We start from the raw sequence: 19942 nt of genomic DNA, 5'->3' as shown, positions 1-19942 counted from the left end.
AAAATGTTGGCGTACCAGAGTAGACATCTTTCTGGAAGGCAGTGGCATGGTTCCTTCATAAGTCATAATGCTCCACCTACATAAAAATCAAGTTCAATGTAAGACATTACGGAAAATTTAGCAGTTTCATTAACTTGGTTCTTGTCCTTTCAACATAGAATGAAATACATAAACTTATAAAGAATTCTGAAGTTTTGCTTGCAAATGTTTATCGTACCATTCATGCAGGAATCATCAGTTATATATAAGCACACCAAGCAGACTTGAGTGCACATCACCAGTTGCCTGCACAGTTCTGATTACATTTCGACATTGAAGATATATAAATTTTGACACGGTCTTCAATGTTCTCATAGAAGCGACATAACTTTAAAGCTGCATAGTAATCAGAGATTTCTTTGGGGAGTGAAAGAGTATGGTGTCCATGTATGTATGATTGCTATCACCTTCCCATCTTTAGAAATTCAAGTACAGACTCCAGAACTTACTGGAACTGCTGTAAAGGTTGCAATGAATGCTTAATCACATCTGCATGAAGCCAACACACAAATAGGAAAAGTAATCTCAGTTTTAATTGAGGTACACAAATTATTAAGCTAAAAGGAAAATGAAAGTGGACAGAAAACAATTAGGCACTGATGGGAGCCAAACCCACAAACCTCCTTGTTGTACGTGCGTTGCACTATATGGTGGCCGTCCACAATTTTTTGGGTACTTAAGGACCTACACAAGAACCCAAAGACTCGTTGCCATTGTATCTGCTACCTCAAACTCACTACCTCACGCAAGAAATGTCTTATGGCCCAGCTGATGTCACATCACCAGTCGGCTTGACAAAATGAAGGTTATCAATAGTTGACTAGTGTGATACTAAGAATGTGCTAATCAATTATCAATCGCATGGTAATTATCGATTAGCTGTCAGAGCAGTGAGCAGAACTCACCGGTCAAGAAGCCGTGGAGCCGCATGGGTGTACTTCTCGAGCAGCTGTGGCAGCTGGGCATCATCGTCACAAACTGATCCCCAGCCCAGCACTCGTGCCAGGTCGTTTCCTGTGCCCAGTGGGAGCACGCCCGTCTGGCACTGGCGGTGCAGTGACAGCCGGTCCATCTCACTCAGCACCCAGCTCACGCTGCCGTCTCCCGCACACACAAGCACCCGCAATGGCACAAAAGCCCGAAACATCCTAAGCCTGCGCATGCATATGCTCCCACATGAGTACTGAAGAAGCAAGGTCATGGCACACCCTGACAGCGACCCCAAATAATTTGAATGAATGACGTTTTACGTATTAGTATCCTTCTACCAAGTAACACATATCCTGAGACTGCCCAAACACTAACATCAAGCCAAGGACAATGTTTTATTGTAGTCAACAGGTTGGAGCATTTGAGTCATAATTTATTCATACATAGAGTTATACAAGAGTGGTGCATTGAATCAAGGCATTTGGTTTCTGAACAGAGGACCATAAAGTGAATGTGGCAATCTTATATGCAGCTCCCCCTGCTTAAACCAATGAGATAAGAAAGACCACAAAGTACTTTAGTGAGCCCATGAAATCAGCCTGATCATTTGCTTACAGGCACACTTGAAGCACTGAGAGCTATGCAGCAGACCATACAAAACTTCCATAACAGAAACAAATGAGGCAATTCGGTTAGATCAGTGGCCTCGGACATGCACCACTGCAGAGCTTGATGAGCCTTAGCTTTCTTAGCCTCCACCATGCAATCTGACAGCCCTGCTTCTTCCTCTGAGACCTTATTCTTAAACAAACACACAGTATGACACAATGTGCATTGGCATTAATATTGTTATGAAAGGAAGAAGCAAAACCCAATATGTGTTTACACGAACCATTGAGTCAAGTAAGCATTGTCTTGAAACATCAAGACAATGCTTCCTTCTGCTGGTTTTCTGTGGTCGATATGGGTTAAAGCCTAACCCTGATGCTACAACACACCACGCCTCTAGCCTGTGTAAGTGCTGCCAGGCAAGGAAATGGTGAACTGTACGTCAATGGTGACGATGGCCCATGGGAGTATGACAGGTACACATCGGGACCCTATCTTTGAGTGGGTTTTCTTTTTTTTTGTTGCAGCAGAGAAACTCTGAACACCAACTATACCAGGCTAGTTCTGAATAAAACTTTCCCCAGATGCCACTGTACTCTACCTGGACACAAATACCTTTCCTAAGGCTCACTGATAGAGAACAGGTTTTCCAGACAACCCGTGGAGCTTTTGCTTGCATTGCTCTCTGCTTTAAACTCATCAGTTATTCCTTATGACTGTGAAACCACACGCATGCCGCTCCTTTTGGCAGGTGTAAAATTATGTTTTCTAGCCTAATGGTCTCGTCCCACATGTTATGAGCATAGGTCTGCAAACTCACTCATGAGTCAACTCACTCATCCCGGCCGCGGCGGCTGCATTTTCGATGGAGGCGAAAATGTTTGAGACCCGTGTACTTAGATTTAGGTGCACGTTAAAGAACCCCAGGTGGTCGAAATTTCCGGAGCCCTCCACTACGGCGTCTCTCATAATCATATTGTGGTTTTGGGATGTTAAACCCCAGATATTATTATTATTATCACTCAGACTCACTGAGACTAGATTGAGCCATGAGTCTGAGTGAGTCCGGGTGAGTAATATTTTGGTGAGCTTGACTCCGAGTGAGTCCGGTAGGGAAAAATTTTAGTGAGTCTGAGTCCAAGTGAGTCCGGTTGAGGAAAACTTTGGTGAGTCTGAGTCCAAGTGAGCCCTAAGCGTAAAATGTATTTCTTGAGTGAGTGTGAGTAACCTCCACACCTTTTTGCTGACCTATCGTTCTATCTACACCACTTCAGCATTACCATCAGCCTTATGTCGGCTCACGTTTATACTCCCATCGACTCACACATATGCCAGCTCAATATTTATTGATCAGAGGCGTTAGTTACAAGGGGAGGGGGAGGTGCAATGAACTGCCCTCGAGAACTCTTTCACAGGCAGTTCTTGATAAAAATATTTTGTGTGAGTGATCCCTTTCAATAAAAATGTCCTTACTGGATTGCAACCACTGATAAGTCATATTTGAAGGTACGAGGTCAAAAAGAAGTAGAGCACCAATTATGCGAGATATTGGTGTGAAAGAGCATTGACACCATGGTCGATAAAGCCATGCATCTATACGCTAACGGACTCATGAGTCGACTCACTCAGACTCACTCAGACTCGGATGGAGCCACGACTCTGAGTGTGAGTGAGTCCAAGTGAGTAATAATTTGGTGATAATGAGTCTGAGTGAGTCCGGCTGAGAAAAATTTCCGTGAGCCTGAGTCCAACTGAGAAAGGGCAAAATATATTTCATGAGTGAGTCTGAGTGAGCTCCGCATTTTTTGCCGACCTATGGTTATGAGTGCTGGAGAATTCATATGTTCGAAACCAATCATCGATGTCAAGATTATCAGTCCCAGGACACCTTCCAAGGTCATAGAAATAGCATCATAGTACACAGCTTCTGTCAACACTGTGGCCACTGTTGCAACAGCTGTTGGCCAATGGCCAAGCTACATCTGCTTTAGAGCTCTGTCATGCGCAAGTAGCAGCCCACCCCTTCAACAAAAACATATTGGAAAAAAGAAGCAAGACGAGAAATTATTTATGGAGTATATATACACAATTTACACAGACAAGTACACGGGTGCAGGGTCATCTTATTCACACCATGCTCTCCTTCCTCAATGTTATGCAATGTATGGTAAGAACATATCCATGACAGGTCATCGACTCCTCAGAACTGCCTTGTAAGTGCACCTCTCCATCATGTTTCTCCTTGACACACATAGATTTTTGGTATTGCCTCTGCACTGCATCAAAAAACGTTCACTGCTTCATGCATAAATCTCATCATCCTCTTTGATAATTATCACTCATTAAAGCTTCCTTTCAAACCATTAAAGCTTCCTTTAAAACATTATGAGACATCTCTAGATTATTACACAAGTCATCCCCCCCTTGTGCAAACCCCATCTCTTCAATCTCCACTGCACACACATTCGAGCATGATGTCATATGCGCTGATGTTATAAAAATATCTCAACTCCAAGTTTAAATAACTGCTTAGTACATCAAAGATGTTTGCAGTGTTTCAACCTACCCAAGGCTGGGACCTCCATTCATGAGGTCAAAGACTTGAGCTGGATTGAGAAGCTGCTTGAAGCGTCGTATGAAACGGACTCCTTGGTTGTCACCAGACTTGGAGTTGACAAACACCAGCAAAGGTGTGCTACCTGGTTGGCCCTGCTGAGATGGATCCTAGTAAACAACGCATGTATTATGAGGAACATTGAAAAACACGCAGTTGTCATCACAGGCAGGCCACAACATGCACATGCCTGCCTCCATTAGGAGTTGGCATAAGTTTTGAAGCATACTGCAGAGAAGCATGGCAAGCCTTGATTTTCTACAGATGTCAATTCAAATTAAAATTCCTTTATTTTCCAAAAACATTCGAAGTGGTTTTTAGGGCTAAAAGTTGTGGTCTCTGGTTTAACAGAGGCCAAGAAACCAAAACGTAAGCCTAACTATATATGGCTCTACACTGTGACTTTGCTTCAGTGTGGTTGTTAATCATGGCTAGAGCCCCTAACTATTTGCAGTGGAAAATTTTTAATTCAGCAAATTCAAATAGAAGAATCTTCAAAATTCTGCAGCAACCTTGAACAGACATTGGGTACATGTAACATTTTATTTATTATGCAAGCTTCCTGCCTCCAAACGTGCTTGCATTATTTTAAAACTGAAGGAAGTTGATGTGACGCTTACTAATAGGTACTTTCTTCACTAAGAGGATGACGCTTGTGAGACGCAACGTCACTGCCCATATCGTCTTCCTGCGTCAACACAGCTGATTGGCACTGACAAGTATTTAAGGGCAATGGAAGAAAGTGTTGGAGTCATGTGTTCCATTCCTGCCTACAAAGCAAAAACATCAGAATCCTCACCTGGCTTTTCTTGTTTGGAAAGAAATGGTATTAAGTCCCTGTCCCTAGCAGCATACAAGAGGACTGTAAATCTTCATGCCGAAAAAACTAACAACTGTGCGGTGGGACACAAGTTTGGAATTTATGAATGTGTAGTTCGGCAGTGGCGGCTGTATTGGGACCAAATTTTCACACGTGACGCCAAACGCCGAGGTTTTCGTGAGCCTAAAAAGCAAAAGTACTGGGGTTGCACTTCAAAGCCAGTGGGGTCTGCGTATCGCAGTTCATGAAGAGGGTTGACTCGATGATGACTAGAAGACCTAGCTTGCCACAATTCCGCAATCAGGTATTATTCAATTCGAATTTGAACTTGAACTTAGCACACCCCTAGTTTTTTGACATTTCCATGAAAAATGTTAATTCTGCAATTTTTTGTGGAATTGTCGAAAGCTAGGGCCTCTAATCATGGCTGATGGTTGCCTTTGTAATAAACACATGTGCAACTAAACACCCAACAGCTCATGGCCACTGCTGGACTGTGGAAGGTGCAGTGGCTGCTCCTTCTAAACTCCTACCGGGGAACAATGCGATGGCGTTGTCCTCTTTGTTGGTGCTTGCTTAATACAGCTTACAATTTGCTCAACTGATAAGATGTCTATTTACATCAGAGTTCCTCAATCATGCACGTTGTAAACCTCCCCACAGGCTCCATGCACCAACATCTGGACACACCACTGATCAATATTGCAGAGGTCTCTTGACTGTGGCACCACCAGTATATGGAAAGAAACAAACTATTAAGCAGAATTTTTTGAGTATCGAGTTGCACAGGACCACAAGCCATGCCGCACTGATAAAGCGAGCAGTGTGTCTATGTTCACACTTGGAATTGCGCAGACAATACTGTGACAACAGAACTTTTCTACTTTTCTTGAAAGCACCTCCACTTAATTCTCACTGTAGTAACTCAAACAGCGACAGTGAGGACTGCACCGATGTGGTGTTTCCTGTCAATGCTCTCGGGTGCCGGGTCACTAACCTCCGCAAATTTGTCCACGGGCATGTCTGGGTTTCAGAGCAAAGTTTTGCGACTGGTATGATTGAACAACTGTGTAGTTCAATTGCAAATCAGTATTATTGGCACAAGAGCACAAGAGCCAGGCACAAGAGCCAGCTTACTCGGGAAATTGCGGAGGCATTTGAGATGATCAAAAAGAAGGACACGTGCGTGAGCTGCCCTTCTCTCACTTTGATAGATGAGGAAGTGTCTTTCCTGGAAAGGGCATAGTTTTGTTAGTATACACATGTCTTTATCTGTCAGTTATCTTTGGCACATGTGCGGGTTTGTTGTTTTTTCTCGTTCTTAGACATATATATTTGTGATTTTTCCAATAAACATTCAGTTGTTAGATAGCACTTGTGTCGTCATTTTTTTCTTCTTTTCATCCGTGTTCCGTTTGAGCTAACCATCATCAGTATTATGCAGCCAGGCTACCTGCTTTCCACTTTATCTGCAGGGTACCGCGATCAGATTTGTCACTGTTTCAATTCGCTATAATTATCTGGCACTAAATTAGCATTCCACTAAGATATTTCTGAGAATGTGCAGCCTTCGAGAAATTTGTCCTTACTGTGGCTGCTCCCATGCTGCCCCGACGAGTGGGCACCACTGCTTCCCACGGCTCATCGGACCCAGCCCCGGTACTGTGTAGTGCCGTTGGGGGAATCACCGAAGCTCTACAGACACCAAGTGGACACTGCATGGGGCACTGGGGCTTGCAGGCCGAATGTACCTGCGTGAGTCACAGATATCCATTACCATGTGTACCATGCATTATTGTGCACTAAGAGGGACAACACATATGGCCACTTTTTCTACAATGTGTCTGAAATGAACGTGGAGGAAAATGACTGCACAAAAATAAGCACAGAACAGTGCCATTACTCCGAGAAAAGGTTGCATACCGTGGCTCTACACCAAAGGCACCTCCAATCCTGCAGCCGGAGAACACTGCCACATGTCTTGTCACAGACACAGCATTTTGCACTGACAGGCAGATTGCCCTCCATCCACTGATGAGGCATGGTCAGGTTCTGGGTGTTGCAACACAATGTAATATGAGTGCTTAATATGCATGGCAGAGATAAAAAAACTTTTGCAGGACTACAAAAGATTTTTAATGATTGCACACTTCTTGTAGTACGTACAATAATGATTTGAAGAGTTAAAGATGTGAAACCCACAGACAAAGATCAGAGTGAGAAGATGAATTCATTTAGTCTTCACTTCTATTACCATTTGTATGCTTACTATTGAAACATCTCCAGGCATAGGCTGGATTCCACAATGCTTTATCACGATGATTGCTATAGTGCAAACTGTGGACTAGGACACGTAGACAAACAAGGACGAGCGCTAACTTCCAACTGAGTTTATTGTGCAGAAATGAAAATATAAACGCCAAAACCACAAAGAAACTTCTTTATGGTTTTGATGTTTATATTTTCGTTTCTACACAATAAACTCAGTTGAAAGTTAGCCCTTGTCCTCGGTTGTCTCTGTGTCCTAGTCCTCAGTTTGCACTATAGCAATCATCATGACATACCAACCAGCCCAAGTCGTCACCCCTCTAATTTATCACGATACTATGATAAAAAGCATAGATAAGTATATAATCACTTTAATGATGTATGCATGTAGCTTGAAAATTCTGGGGTGTGAAAGGAAGAGCACCACAGTAAGATACTTGTGCCATTACGACTCGCCAGAAGTAACATGACTTTGTCATGCCCTTCAATGCATGGTTCTTCGGCATTACCTTCAAAATGAGGAGGTGCTGAGACATCTCTAAGGCGGTATGCTAGAATGTGTGTCATAACGAAAATTATGGTGTGCAAGCATCACCTGCATAGGTGCAGTTTAAAGGCTGCTAACAAGAATACTATGCAGGAACCAGCCCTTAAGATTTGCCTAAATTACTTAAAATGTACTTGTGGGCTAGTTGGTTGGTCATATTCAGGATAAACGGTAGCGCACAGCGGGTTAAGACACATACACGGAACACGAAAAAGGACGACACTAGCGCTGAATCAACTGATCTTTATTGCGACCACATTTGCTTAAAAAGCAACTTTTTGCGCATGCGTGTAGCATATGGCAGAGCAAGTTCAATAGACAATCCCAAGAGCAACAAAACCCAGAAGCTGCAATCAAATCACAAAGCAAGAGCGAAAGGATACAAGATAGGAAAACTCGAAAAACAAACACCAAAATACCAAACTACATCACGTGTTAATACCTAAAAACTTCCTCTCTTTTGAAGATAGAGCAACCGATGGGCAGCTAATGCAGCCTTCCCTCCTTTCCAAAATTTCTGCCGCTTCTAAAATTTCACGTGCAATTTTGCCTTTTTCCTTACACACCACCCTCGTGTTGCCCAACATGGGTGCGCAGCCACAGTCCCTGCACTGAATGGCAAGGTGACCTGCATCTTTCTTGGAGCAGTGATAATTGTGTTCCGTGAGCCTCGTGTTGAGGCATCTACCCGTTTGCCCAACGTACACCTTATTACTAGAGCTGTGCGAATAGCAAAATTTTGGGTGCGAAGCGAATTCGAATAATAAAGATTGAGTGCAAATTGAATCGAATAATTTTCAAATAATTTTCGAATATTTCTCAAACATTTTTCGAATACTTCGAAGTGAAATTACAGACAAAAGTTGCAGAGAATCCCTAAGTATGTTCTCATGAGATAGCAACATGAAAGTGTTTCTTTTTGCTATAGGTTGATGAAGCGCTGGCACGGGGTGGTGTTTCATAGTTGTCTTATCAAGAATGAGGCAATGTAGAGGCCGAATTGTATTTATGTACATGATTTGGTGCAACCAAAGTGTTGCCGACAACACTTTACACGTGATAGGCAAAGATGCCATTTCCTCAGCCTCTCCTCCTCTTTCATCTTCTGTGGAAGCCCAACTGATGTGGCGGACAAGGGTGTGCTCCCTTCAAGTCCGGGGTTCCAAATCTGCCTCGTAGACGTTGATATATGAACATCTGAAATTTTGGATGCTAAAAAGCTTTGGCGTCCGATTTTTCGGACTTCCTGCCCAAATTTCAGGTCCAGAACAGCATTAATTGAGCCCCCACCTCTGCCACATCTTTCATCTCCATGTTGGAACCAGCGTTTTCTTGAGTTAATACATTTGCGACCGTAGCGGAGCTTGAAAGGCAGCTTTCGACCATAACAGAGCTTAAAAGGCAGCTTTGCCGCAATACGAGAGTGTAATGAGGTGAAGCTTATTAAAAATCTGAAGGGGTCACTTTTAATCGGACGTTGAATGTATTTGTTTTTGGGAAGTTCGAATAGTTCAAATAGTAAAATTCCAGCGCGAATCGAATCGAATAGCAAACACTATTCGAAAAATATTCGAAATTTCGAATATTCGCACACCCCTACTCATTACACATCAGCGGTATAGAATATATGACAAATTCGGTGCAGGTGACGTAAGGGTTCCTGTTTTATCGAGCATGCTTCCCTCTGCTCTGCGAATTGGCTTTTTTGCAGCGCTAGTGTCGTCCTTTTTCGTGTTCCGTGTATGTGTCTTAATCCGGTGTGCGCTGCCTTTTATTTGAATTTGCCTAGATTAATTCAGTGGTATATATACAACTCGCTCTTAACAAAGTCAGCCAAGCCGAAATTCCATTGCAGCTGGTCTTTAAGATTCCAAACGAGACCAAGTACTTACCCCATCCTCATCCTCAATAATGTCTTTTCCTACAGATGATAATGTTGTCCATTTGCAGTTGTTTGGAGACTTGAGTGCACACTTTTTGTGAGCCTTGAATTTGCAAACTGTACACAGAAAGATTACATCAGTTATAACGTGTATCAGAGTAAGTGCACACTGTGCTTAGGGTGCACCATTTTTGCTGTAAGCCAGAAATAAGTGATTCACTTATGATTTACTTAATTCACCGTAGAGTTAAGAAGGTGATTAATGCACATCTTTGAACCCACTTATGTGAAGAGCTTTAAGCTATTCTAACTTATTCCTATTGTCTGGCCAGTTCCTGCAATGAAAACGAGGAGCAAGGAGGCAATGATGTAATAGGCAGAGGCATGGAACCAGAGTCTTTGCACTTATGCTAGCTGCGATAAAAGTGACGGATAAACTTGCAAAGTTCAGCGATGGCAATGTGGGTGGATTTGTACTTCTCATTTTTCCCCCCTTATACTTATTGTATTTCCATATCTACATGACATTGCAAATGAAATCTCATTAGCTGAAATGTCATAAGCACTCTCTCCATATTTGCATAATTACATCTTTAATAACGCTGATTCTCAAATATTTTGGCATACGGATGCATGCGCATTGCTTATAAGCAGTGTGTGCAGTCATATGTACAACACATCTATATAAGTACCAGAAAAACTTTGCGGACAAAATGTACAGAAACAAAGAAAAAGAAAAGATGTGATAGAGTTGATGCTAAGTCTTTCATAGAAAAAAAAAAGAAAGATCATCTAAGAAAATGTATGTATGAAAGGAAATTGTGAATTCTTTTGGTGTAAGTAAAAGGATAAAATACTGAACCCTGTGTGTAACATACCAGTTCCTTTTTGTTTCCAACAATAATTACTCATTTGTGGTCTAGAACTGCAAGGCTCACAGAAGAAAGCCAGAAACATAACAAAAAGGACAATTTCTTTGGAGTAATCAAAAGCTTTTATAAAACACATGGCAGTCAAAGGCAATGAGCCATTTTATACTGGCTAACAGTGACTTTCTTGTTCTTTTGCTAATCACAAGCAGAGCTACCAGGTCGAAAAGGCAAAAAATAGTCAGAAAATTGGAAAAACTAGCCAAAACGTAGCCACGTGTAGGTTTGTGCGAATAGTAAATTTTAGGTTCAAAGCGAATTCGAAGCAAATAGTGATTCGATCGAAAAATTTTCAATCGAATTCGAATAGTATATATCACATATTATAAAAAAATTGAGCATATTTGTCATGACCCAACTAACCTGCACAATATTTTTGAAAATTGAAACAAGGCATGTGCAAATGTCATTCTTTTTGGTTCAAAGGGAAGTGGAAGCCACTTTGAATAGCAGCACGATTTGACTTTCGGTAGAATGCAAGTGATAACCTGTAAAATACGTTATGTTTTATACTTTACTATATTTAGTGCATATAAGCCGGTATAACAAGCTTTTAAAATTAAAGAATGATGAATCAATGAGAGGATAACTTGTTCATTTAACTGAAAGTGTGGCTTCGCGGCAGTGCAGGTTTCCCCTGGACAGGCGTTTTCACGGCATAGCATTTCTGCGCTGCAGTGAAACCACCTTTACAGGAAGTTACATGCGGTTTATATGTTTATTCGTTCATTTCAAATACTTCGAAATTTAGAATAATTTATATTCGTTTCGAAGCGAATTCGAATGCTGTAATATTCGTTCGAATATTCGAACTGCTCGAATATTCGCACAAGCCTAGCCACACGTGTGTTAAAGCTGCGACGTTTTTTTTTTTATTTAAGAAAAGCATTTCGGCAAAAATTTAAACAATTATATCACATAAGCCCTTTAATATCAAAATTGTTCAGATTCAAGCATAAATTTCTTACTTTAGCAATCATTTCATGGAGGATAACGAAGTTTGTTGTGCTGTTGCAAAAATGACAATCTTTTCAGGCGTTTTGCATAACTATTCTTAAAAGAACTAGAAGCAACAGTGACAATAAAAATGAGTGTGCTAAAGATCACAGTTTCTGGGATTGAAGCATAAAATGTAGCTTCACAATCATTTCTTGCATGATGACAACAAGACTTAACAGATGAAACAACAAGTTCGTCAGATATCCAATTTCCTATTTCAGTGATTGCAGAGCACCCTGGACTCGCAGCACATTCGATTGCCCAGCTCACTTCCAAATACCGTTTAAGGACGCATTCAGGAATAGGTGGTCTGCATAATGAGGCACTTTGCAACAGTTTCTCCCAACTGCCAGCCGTCATCCAAAAGACTTTTCTTTTGTGTAGTGCAAGTGCCAAACTCAATTTTTGGAGCTGGAAACACGCCTGGGTCACCATGTTCTTACACTGCATACTCAAACGCCAGCGGCTGCGACGTCACCTGATATTGAGAACTTGGTTCACATCAATCAAACAAACAAATAGCCAAAAAGTAGCCAAGTAGCCAAGACCTTTTTGCTGCCGCCAGCAGTCCAGAAAAGTAGCCAAATTGGTGCAAAGTAGCCAAGCCTAGCAACCCTGATCACAAGTTGACCGGACACTGTTTTTCGCTGGTATAAGAGAATAGCAAGGCCATCAGGAAGTACAACTGATCACCACTCATTATAATTCCTTAACTGTCATTGACCAAACAAGTGAAAAAAAGAACAGTTAGGAGCATTCATGTTCACACTTGTTCAGAGTTGAAGATGCTATAAGTTTTGTGACATTCATAGTGCACCTAACATTGGAAAGCGTTGCTCACACTTTTCCACCTAAACGCATTCACTCACAATAAATTGTTGGCTAGGCACACTAATTGGCAGTGGGCTCTGCTAGTGTTTTCAACACAAGCAGAACCTGTGTCTCTTCATTGTTCACAGCAGCTTCTTGCATTATGTAGTTGAGTGTCTTGTCTGTGCCGCTGTCGTGGCAATGAATTGGCGAACACAACAAGCAGGCACTTTGTCATTGAGCATGTCAGCCTAAAGCTCTGGATTTCCTTTAGATTCTGTGATTATATTTGTGATACCCTAATACAAGGTTGCAGGTTCCGTTATCGCTTCGTCCGCTTTAATTTCTTGTCACTTATATCACAATTACTACAAATAACATCCCCTATACTTTCCTTGGCTTGATTGTCTGTTAGTTCTCATTAATGTTGTGTCTAACAAAGCAAAACAAGTTCTTTAAATTCCCCTTTTTAGTTGACAATATTAAAACATTTCATTGCAACATACTCTATACAACAGTGGCACCATCAACAGCGATTACTCTATCAAAACAATTATTATGATTATTTTTCACCCTGTCGTACTGCTGCAGGTAGTTCACATTCATGATTTATTTATGAATGTATACTTGTCTCAAGTGATTAATCAGGCTGTTTTTTTTAAAACTTTCTACGATCATACAGGGCGTCCCAACTATCACGCAGCATGATTTTTAAAAAATTCGGCAGATCCCACGTACCGTGGGAATCAATGCTATGCGAAGCATGTGGCGGGAAGGTGACTGTGGCGTAAGTTTTTTACATTGAGCGACACGTTACAAAAAGACGCTAAAGATGTGTGCAAATTAAAGGGCAACTTTTGGTGCGACGTAACGTCAGCCCTCACGTTAGCGTACATACGTCAGTATTATGAAAATTAAGTGCACTGTATGTTGTAATCATGTGAATATCATATGTAACTTTCGTTAATGTATTCCTCTGGGGTCGAGCAATGCTTCAATATAGCTTGCTGAATCATATGAATACAAATGTAATGTTTATTAGGATACTATAAAAACAGAGCCAACACTGGAACCACAGACGTTAATCTCGCATGACGCCTGTATCGTAGAAGTACATATGTAGTGTTTGTTGTTTTCTTGTAAAATTAGATAGCCAGCACCACAGCCACAACTGACGTTGCACCAACATTATGCCTGCATAGGCTGTTTTTCCAAACAAGTTTATAGACGTGGCGTGGCTCTGTGGTAGAATACCTGATTGCCACGCAGAATGCTTGGGTTCGATTCCTGCCAGATCCCAATTTTTATTCTTTTCATTCGCCGGGTCAACACTGCCGATGTCGGCTTTTCTTAACGCTCTCGCATTTAAATTACCAATGGCTGTTCTCGCCGTTCCTGGGTAGATATAAACTGTCAATCACCTGCAGCGCATACCCGTACACCGCGGCGCATGGTAAACGGGTATGTGCCACACGTGTCTGGAGGAAAGAGTTTAACAACGTACGCGACAGGATTTTTGCCTTGTTCATGTCATGACCCGACAGTCATATTCGTCAAATCCTCTTAACCTCCCATGCTAATTTAGGTCTACACCATGTCAAGAAGGCGATCATGAGAGCACCCAGACGTAGGCGGCTAGATAGATAGATACGTAGATAGAAACGCTCAAAGTGCCAAAGGTTCGCTAAGAAATGCTTCGCATTTAAAAGAACGGCGTTCCGCGAAGCAAACCTAGGTCATATTAGAACACCTAAGTGCGCACAAACAAGGACAGAAGATGCTGACAACACATCCACTGTCCTTGTTTGTGCGTGCTTAGGTGTTCTGCTATGCAAAACAAACTCGCCCAGAAATTGGTGCTCTAGTACATATTGTTCCCAGTAGACTGGAGTGGCCACCACAAATTTTTTTGATAATGAGGTTTCATTAATTAGTAATAATTATATTGATAACTCGACAAGTACTCACGTAATTATCAAAATGTCAATGTGGCATATTTAAGCATGTTCAAATGACATCTAACTGTGCTATTTTCAACAACATACTAACTGCGTGCTAATTTTTTCTGGCTTATAAGGGAAGCCCGGGAAATGTGAAAAATAACACGTGACTACGCTCCCACGTGCAAAAGAAAGCAGCACCCTCAAATGAGCTTACTGGAAGCAACCACTTTGCCTGTTGTCCGTTGCCAGAGACAGCGTTTCGCACTTTGGCAAGATTACAGGTTGGGTGGCAACATGCGTTGCAATCTTGCAGGGATTCATTCGACTCAATTGTACGCCACTATCATTATCCAGATCTCATGACCGACTGTCCTCATTGATAACGTGGCAGGAGCACTACTCTGATTACGGCGGACTCTGTAAGAGCAAAGCGGCGCGTTTTTTCGGCTGGGGAATAGCAGATAAGGAAATCCACATTTCTTTCCTTTATACTGGCTACCTCACACTGAACCTGCTTGAGGGCGCAACTTACTGATGCGCACAACAGTCAAGTCGTGTGTCACTTTTCAGACTTCGCGGGCTTTTTTTTAAACCGAGAAAAATGAGTGCGCAATTAGTACATTGTTGAAATTAGCGCAGTTAGATGTCATTTGAACATTCCTGCATATGCCTCATTGACATTTTGTTAATTAGTTGAGTACTTGTCGAGTTACAAATATAATTATGACTAATTAGTTAAACCTCAATAATGAAAAAAATAATAACTGGCTGCTCCAGTGTACTAGGAACAATATAAACTAGGTTTGCTTTGCTTAACGCCATTCCTCTTTATTTAATTTGTGTTGCGTGTTAGTTGGGACGCCCTGTATATGACTGTGTGCTACAAAGCACTTAATTTGCAAAATAAAATGCTTCTATAGGTCTTCCTTCATACTTGTATTAAAGCATGCTTTATAATATATGCAGTGTAATGACAATCTTTATAATCTGATTAGTATGCCAAGGTGTGAAAATTATTTATGTTAATGATGAAAAGGCTGTACATTCTTTGTAAACTATTAGACTATATTATATCCAATCTACATCTCACTATTCGATTCAGATTTGATTTGTTTCTGGCATTACTGATCCGTATTCAATTCAGCATTAAAGACTACTATTTTGCACTTGAGCTATTTCACCTGACCACATGAGTATGTGCCCTCAAGCTCAATGACATCTGTTGACAATGCAGTATGCAGCCCATGTTATTTATAATGCACAATTATTAAGCTAACATATATGTGTGACATACTGATAAACTATGGTGCAGAAAAAAAAGGATGTCAAATCGAGTTTGATGACTTTCTACTGACCAGAAAAAAGCATCAACTTTAATACGATATTAAAAATTATTCAGGACTGGTGCTTGAGCAAACAGGCCAAGGTGATGCATCTCTTGAAAGTTGCTTTTGCTTGAGGAAGCACATAAAACCTCTTCTATTACGTCACAACAACAAAAAATAGCGACAAATATTTTGAAGAGTTGCATTTTGAAAAATTGATAACGTTATCATAAAGAATGTCGTACATCCCTTCCCACAGAAATATGGCACTGATGTAATTTTGCACGAAACTAAAAGTAGTTGTAGTCAACACGAGATTAAGTGCTCCATAAATTTAATATAAATTCTTTTTCTTGTGCTCTGCAGTCTTGCCTTGTTTAATGCACTGCTTTGTTCACATCTGCTAATGCCAAGTGTCATCCTTTCATTTGAAGACTGTTAAGTTATAGGCTTGACAAAATCTTTTCCCACCTTTATCCGCCGATCCTCTTCTTTTGCTTCCCTCATGGTGGCTTAAACACATCCTTTATTTTCACAAAAAGGAGAGTAAAAATTCAAATTTATATTTTCTTCTCTAGAAGTCTCTTAAATCTCTCAGATATTCAACTTGTAGGGTTCAGGCCATCTTGCTGCCAAGGAACGATGCTCCGCTGGTTAACTCCAAAAGAAAACGTTTATTAACACTAGCTCAAAAAAAAACTGCAAAAGGGCTACACGACTCTCCGCACATCGCAATGGCTGCCAGGGCCGTGCACATCGCCACTGTGCAGCACGTGGAACTATGATAGCTGCCTGGCAATGGGCATGGCTCCCACAAACTGTATTCATATAAAATGAGCTATCTCAATCTGCTCACACTGCTGAGCTATGTCCATATGAAGCATGGTGTGAGAATCTAACCAGAGTTCTCTACTAAGATGTGGTTGTATAATATGCTAAGATGTGGCATCATTCAAGCTGATTGTTCTGACTACATTCCGCATTTGTCTCACACCACTGCTGCACATGTGAAGTGCCCAGATGCAGAACATTGTGTATAATTAAGTTAACATGAGCCAGCTAAAGCAGCAGCTCACCTTCGCAGGAGAGGCCATGGGAGGTGACACCCGAGAGCGCTTCCTTGCAAACATTGCAATAGGTAGGGCGCGCATGAGACGTCACATACCAGTTGTGCTGGCCAGAAAGAAAATCCTGCTGGTGTTCGGTGCCCTGCACAACAATTGTAAAGCAAATAACTTGCGATACATTCTCATTGTGAATGACTCAAAATTTCTTTCCTAAACTGCATCTGGTATTTTCGCCTTTGAAACCATTTCCTTGAGGTAGGCCCATGCCTATCTCAAGGACAAGTGTGCATCTTCTCGATGTGTATGTCTTTTCATATGAAGGCACACACATTGACAGGTTGTAGAGGAAAATTTTTCGTTTTATTGCTCATCTTACTGTGACAGCAAATAGAATAGGGAATGCTGTATAAAGTATGATCTAGTGCAATAAGATCCTATGGCCAGGCACTCTGTGTGCCGTACACTGCGAGTACAAAAAAAGTCACGGTTTCGCCTTAACGGCGAAGCAATGAATGCGATAGCAAGAAATGGGAATGTCACAGGAAGAAAAGCAAGCAGCTAGAAATTTGCTGCGGACTGCTGAAGCACAAATGACGCAGGAAAAGAAAACACATAAGGCAAGTGCGAACTAACAACTGTCACAGCTCGACACTTGCAGCGCGCTGCTCAAACACAAAGAAGGAGGCACGGAAAGAACGCACAGGTAACATAGGACGAGCGCAAACTGTCAGTTGTTACTTCAACAAACACCTACTTTGGCTCTTCTAGCTAGCAGATCACTCCTTTCGCAAACTCAGCCGCTGCAGCGAGCAAAGTGACCTTCGTGTGGTCCATACCTTCAACGCAAACTTTGCAGAAGTTTTTTTGCGCCCAGAAATCGAAACCAAAAGTTGTCCACATCAAAAGGCGATATTAAATTATTTAGCGAGAATACATGAATCTTGGTGCGTGCATCATGCTTCCTGGAGCTATAGGAAATGCTTACAGCAAAGAACGCGCAAGCCACAAATTTGGTGGCACCACCCCTTTAAAGAAGTAGTGACAATAATTTTAAATATTTTGGGATTGTAGCTCTAAATAAAAACACTGGTGTGGAGAACCCTAAAAAAGAGTATTGTGGTGCCTGGGAATGCATAGAATATATTTTTAATAACGCTACCTTAAAGAAAAACACTTTCGGTTTCGATATCGAGGGCGCGGCTTCTCAGTGACGCGTCACCGCAGTGTGACGTCACGGGAAGGTAGCAACTTGCAACGTACTAGTGGCCATGCTAGCGGCAGATCTGTCATCTGCTCGTGGTGCACGTAAACAACGATGAGTGAATTGTCGTCCAGCGACCCTGACAGTGATTTCTGCGATTTAGGCTGCATGCAGGACACAGAATTCACAAACTTGTGTTGACTCATCAGGATAATGTCCATTGCGGTGGGGCTGGCTTGCACATGTGCAGCGACGAAAACTTTAACATCAAGGTAAAATATTTTATAGTGTTGTCCGACTCCGGTGTGCGGAGAGCGTTAACAATGCATACCAAGGAAACGTAAAATGTCCCTTTTGGAATGTCTCAAAAGCGTGTCGGTACTCCTTTAATTAATTCCCAAGTAGACGCCAAAAGAGCCGACATCACGGCGAGCTTCAACGTGGCGCATTTTCTGCGTCTTCTCGCTTACCAAGCATCTTCTCGCGGCGTCTGCTTTTGGCATTGCGAAAGGGCAATTTACTAATGCCCGTTCAGCAGAAGGCCCGGCACGTGGGCGTTGAAACGGGCGGCACTAAATCAAGGCATCTCACCTCGTAGAAATCCTTGTTGCAAACGCTCTTCAGGGCTGAGATCCAATCTTCCATTTCTTTTCTCGTCTCGGCGCATAAGATGAGCCTCCGAAATGGCGTGATAATCTGTCAGCACAACAACACAGAGTTAGGCGTCACTACACCGTTTTGTAGGAGCTATCTATGCATGTATGACAGTCACATGGCTAGAATGGTACAGCTATACCGTTCGTAACTGACATCCTGATCGGCTACTTGTTCTTTTAACACAATCGTGCAAGTACTGCTGTCAGCACAGCCCTCCTATATTGTCCGCAATGATCACTTAGTGCTATCGGGAACACGACAGACGCACAACGCGGTGAACCGCAAAGTTGCGATGACTTAGCGGAAAGCAACAAACGCAAGGGTTTAGGCGCTTGCGTTGCGTGCTACATACTGCGCATGCGCAGAAAGTAAACGTAAGCCAGAGCTCTAAAGGCCGGAAAAATGCGGGCAGCTCGCCGCCGGCGACAAAACGCGGCGGCGGTACGGTCACAACAGCTCGCGGCGGGTGCATTTTTTGGGGGTCACGGCAATTTGCAACAGTCGAGAGGATTACGTGGGCCCCCAGAAGCCTGAGCAAGTCAAAGCAGCGCTAAACGGGCCGCCTATTATGATTTCCTGGCGCGGCAGCGCACGCGAGAGAGAAAAAAGAGAGAGCGAGGAGGACGCCAGCGGCCCCTCGCCGAGCGCTTGCGCGCTATTGGTTCTTCTCTTGGGGTCACGTGGCCGGGCTGGCGAGCAGCGAGCACGTTTCCGCACGCACGGAGGAGTGTTTACGGCTGTTCCATCGTTCGGAAGCACCCCTCGCCACGCCGAGACGCCGCAGATACGCGCGCCGAGGGCGCCTGCAAGCGGGTTTCGATAGTTTCGATGAGCAACGTGGTTCCGAGTGTCAACGTAAAGTGCCTCCGTGTCGACCTGTGCACGGACGGCGACGCACACGAGTGGATCGCCAGCTACAGTAGGAAAACCAACACGACATGGATCGTCGACAGGGAAACCCGAAATCCAAAGAGGCAAGTTCACGTGTTGGTTTCTTTTACAAGTGGCAAATAGGCCCAGTCTAATAATAACATTTGATGATATCGACGCCAATCGCGGAAATGCTAAATGCGAAAGCGCTGAATGCTCGCTCATCGTATCGAAAGGCGCGACGCTGTGTTTTGGACTGAATGCTGCAATGATATTGTGCACTAAAGCCGCAGCTGCAGCATGGAAATGCCGCTGCTGAAGTCCGCAAAACTGTCAATGACTGGTACGATTAGTGTACTTGAAAGGTTGTTTTGAACTGAAACCAAGATGCCTCTGTTTTCACTGTGAATTTTGGTGATATTGTGTGATTAT

The 19942-nt window shown here is 42.5% G+C and overlaps 1 protein-coding gene across 1 annotated transcript in view; it reads right to left on the bottom strand.

Moving 5' to 3' along the window:
- Positions 1-19942, bottom strand: part of LOC119388252 (diacylglycerol kinase eta) — a 232814-nt gene that overhangs the window by 62417 nt on the left and 150455 nt on the right. The window contains exons 5-12 of the mRNA XM_037655924.2: positions 18575-18679; positions 16792-16924; positions 9720-9826; positions 6936-7064; positions 6602-6763; positions 4145-4302; positions 945-1193; positions 16-76 (exon numbers count right to left, since the gene is read on the bottom strand). Coding sequence (XP_037511852.1) covers positions 16-76; positions 945-1193; positions 4145-4302; positions 6602-6763; positions 6936-7064; positions 9720-9826; positions 16792-16924; positions 18575-18679 — 1104 coding nt within the window. The remainder of the gene's footprint in view (positions 1-15; positions 77-944; positions 1194-4144; positions 4303-6601; positions 6764-6935; positions 7065-9719; positions 9827-16791; positions 16925-18574; positions 18680-19942) is intronic.

Source organism: Rhipicephalus sanguineus, chromosome 3, assembly GCF_013339695.2.
Source record: "Rhipicephalus sanguineus isolate Rsan-2018 chromosome 3, BIME_Rsan_1.4, whole genome shotgun sequence".
NCBI classification, from domain to species: domain Eukaryota; kingdom Metazoa; phylum Arthropoda; class Arachnida; order Ixodida; family Ixodidae; genus Rhipicephalus; species Rhipicephalus sanguineus.
Note: the sequence above shows the minus strand (reverse complement) of the source record. Positions and strands in the feature narration are given on the sequence as shown.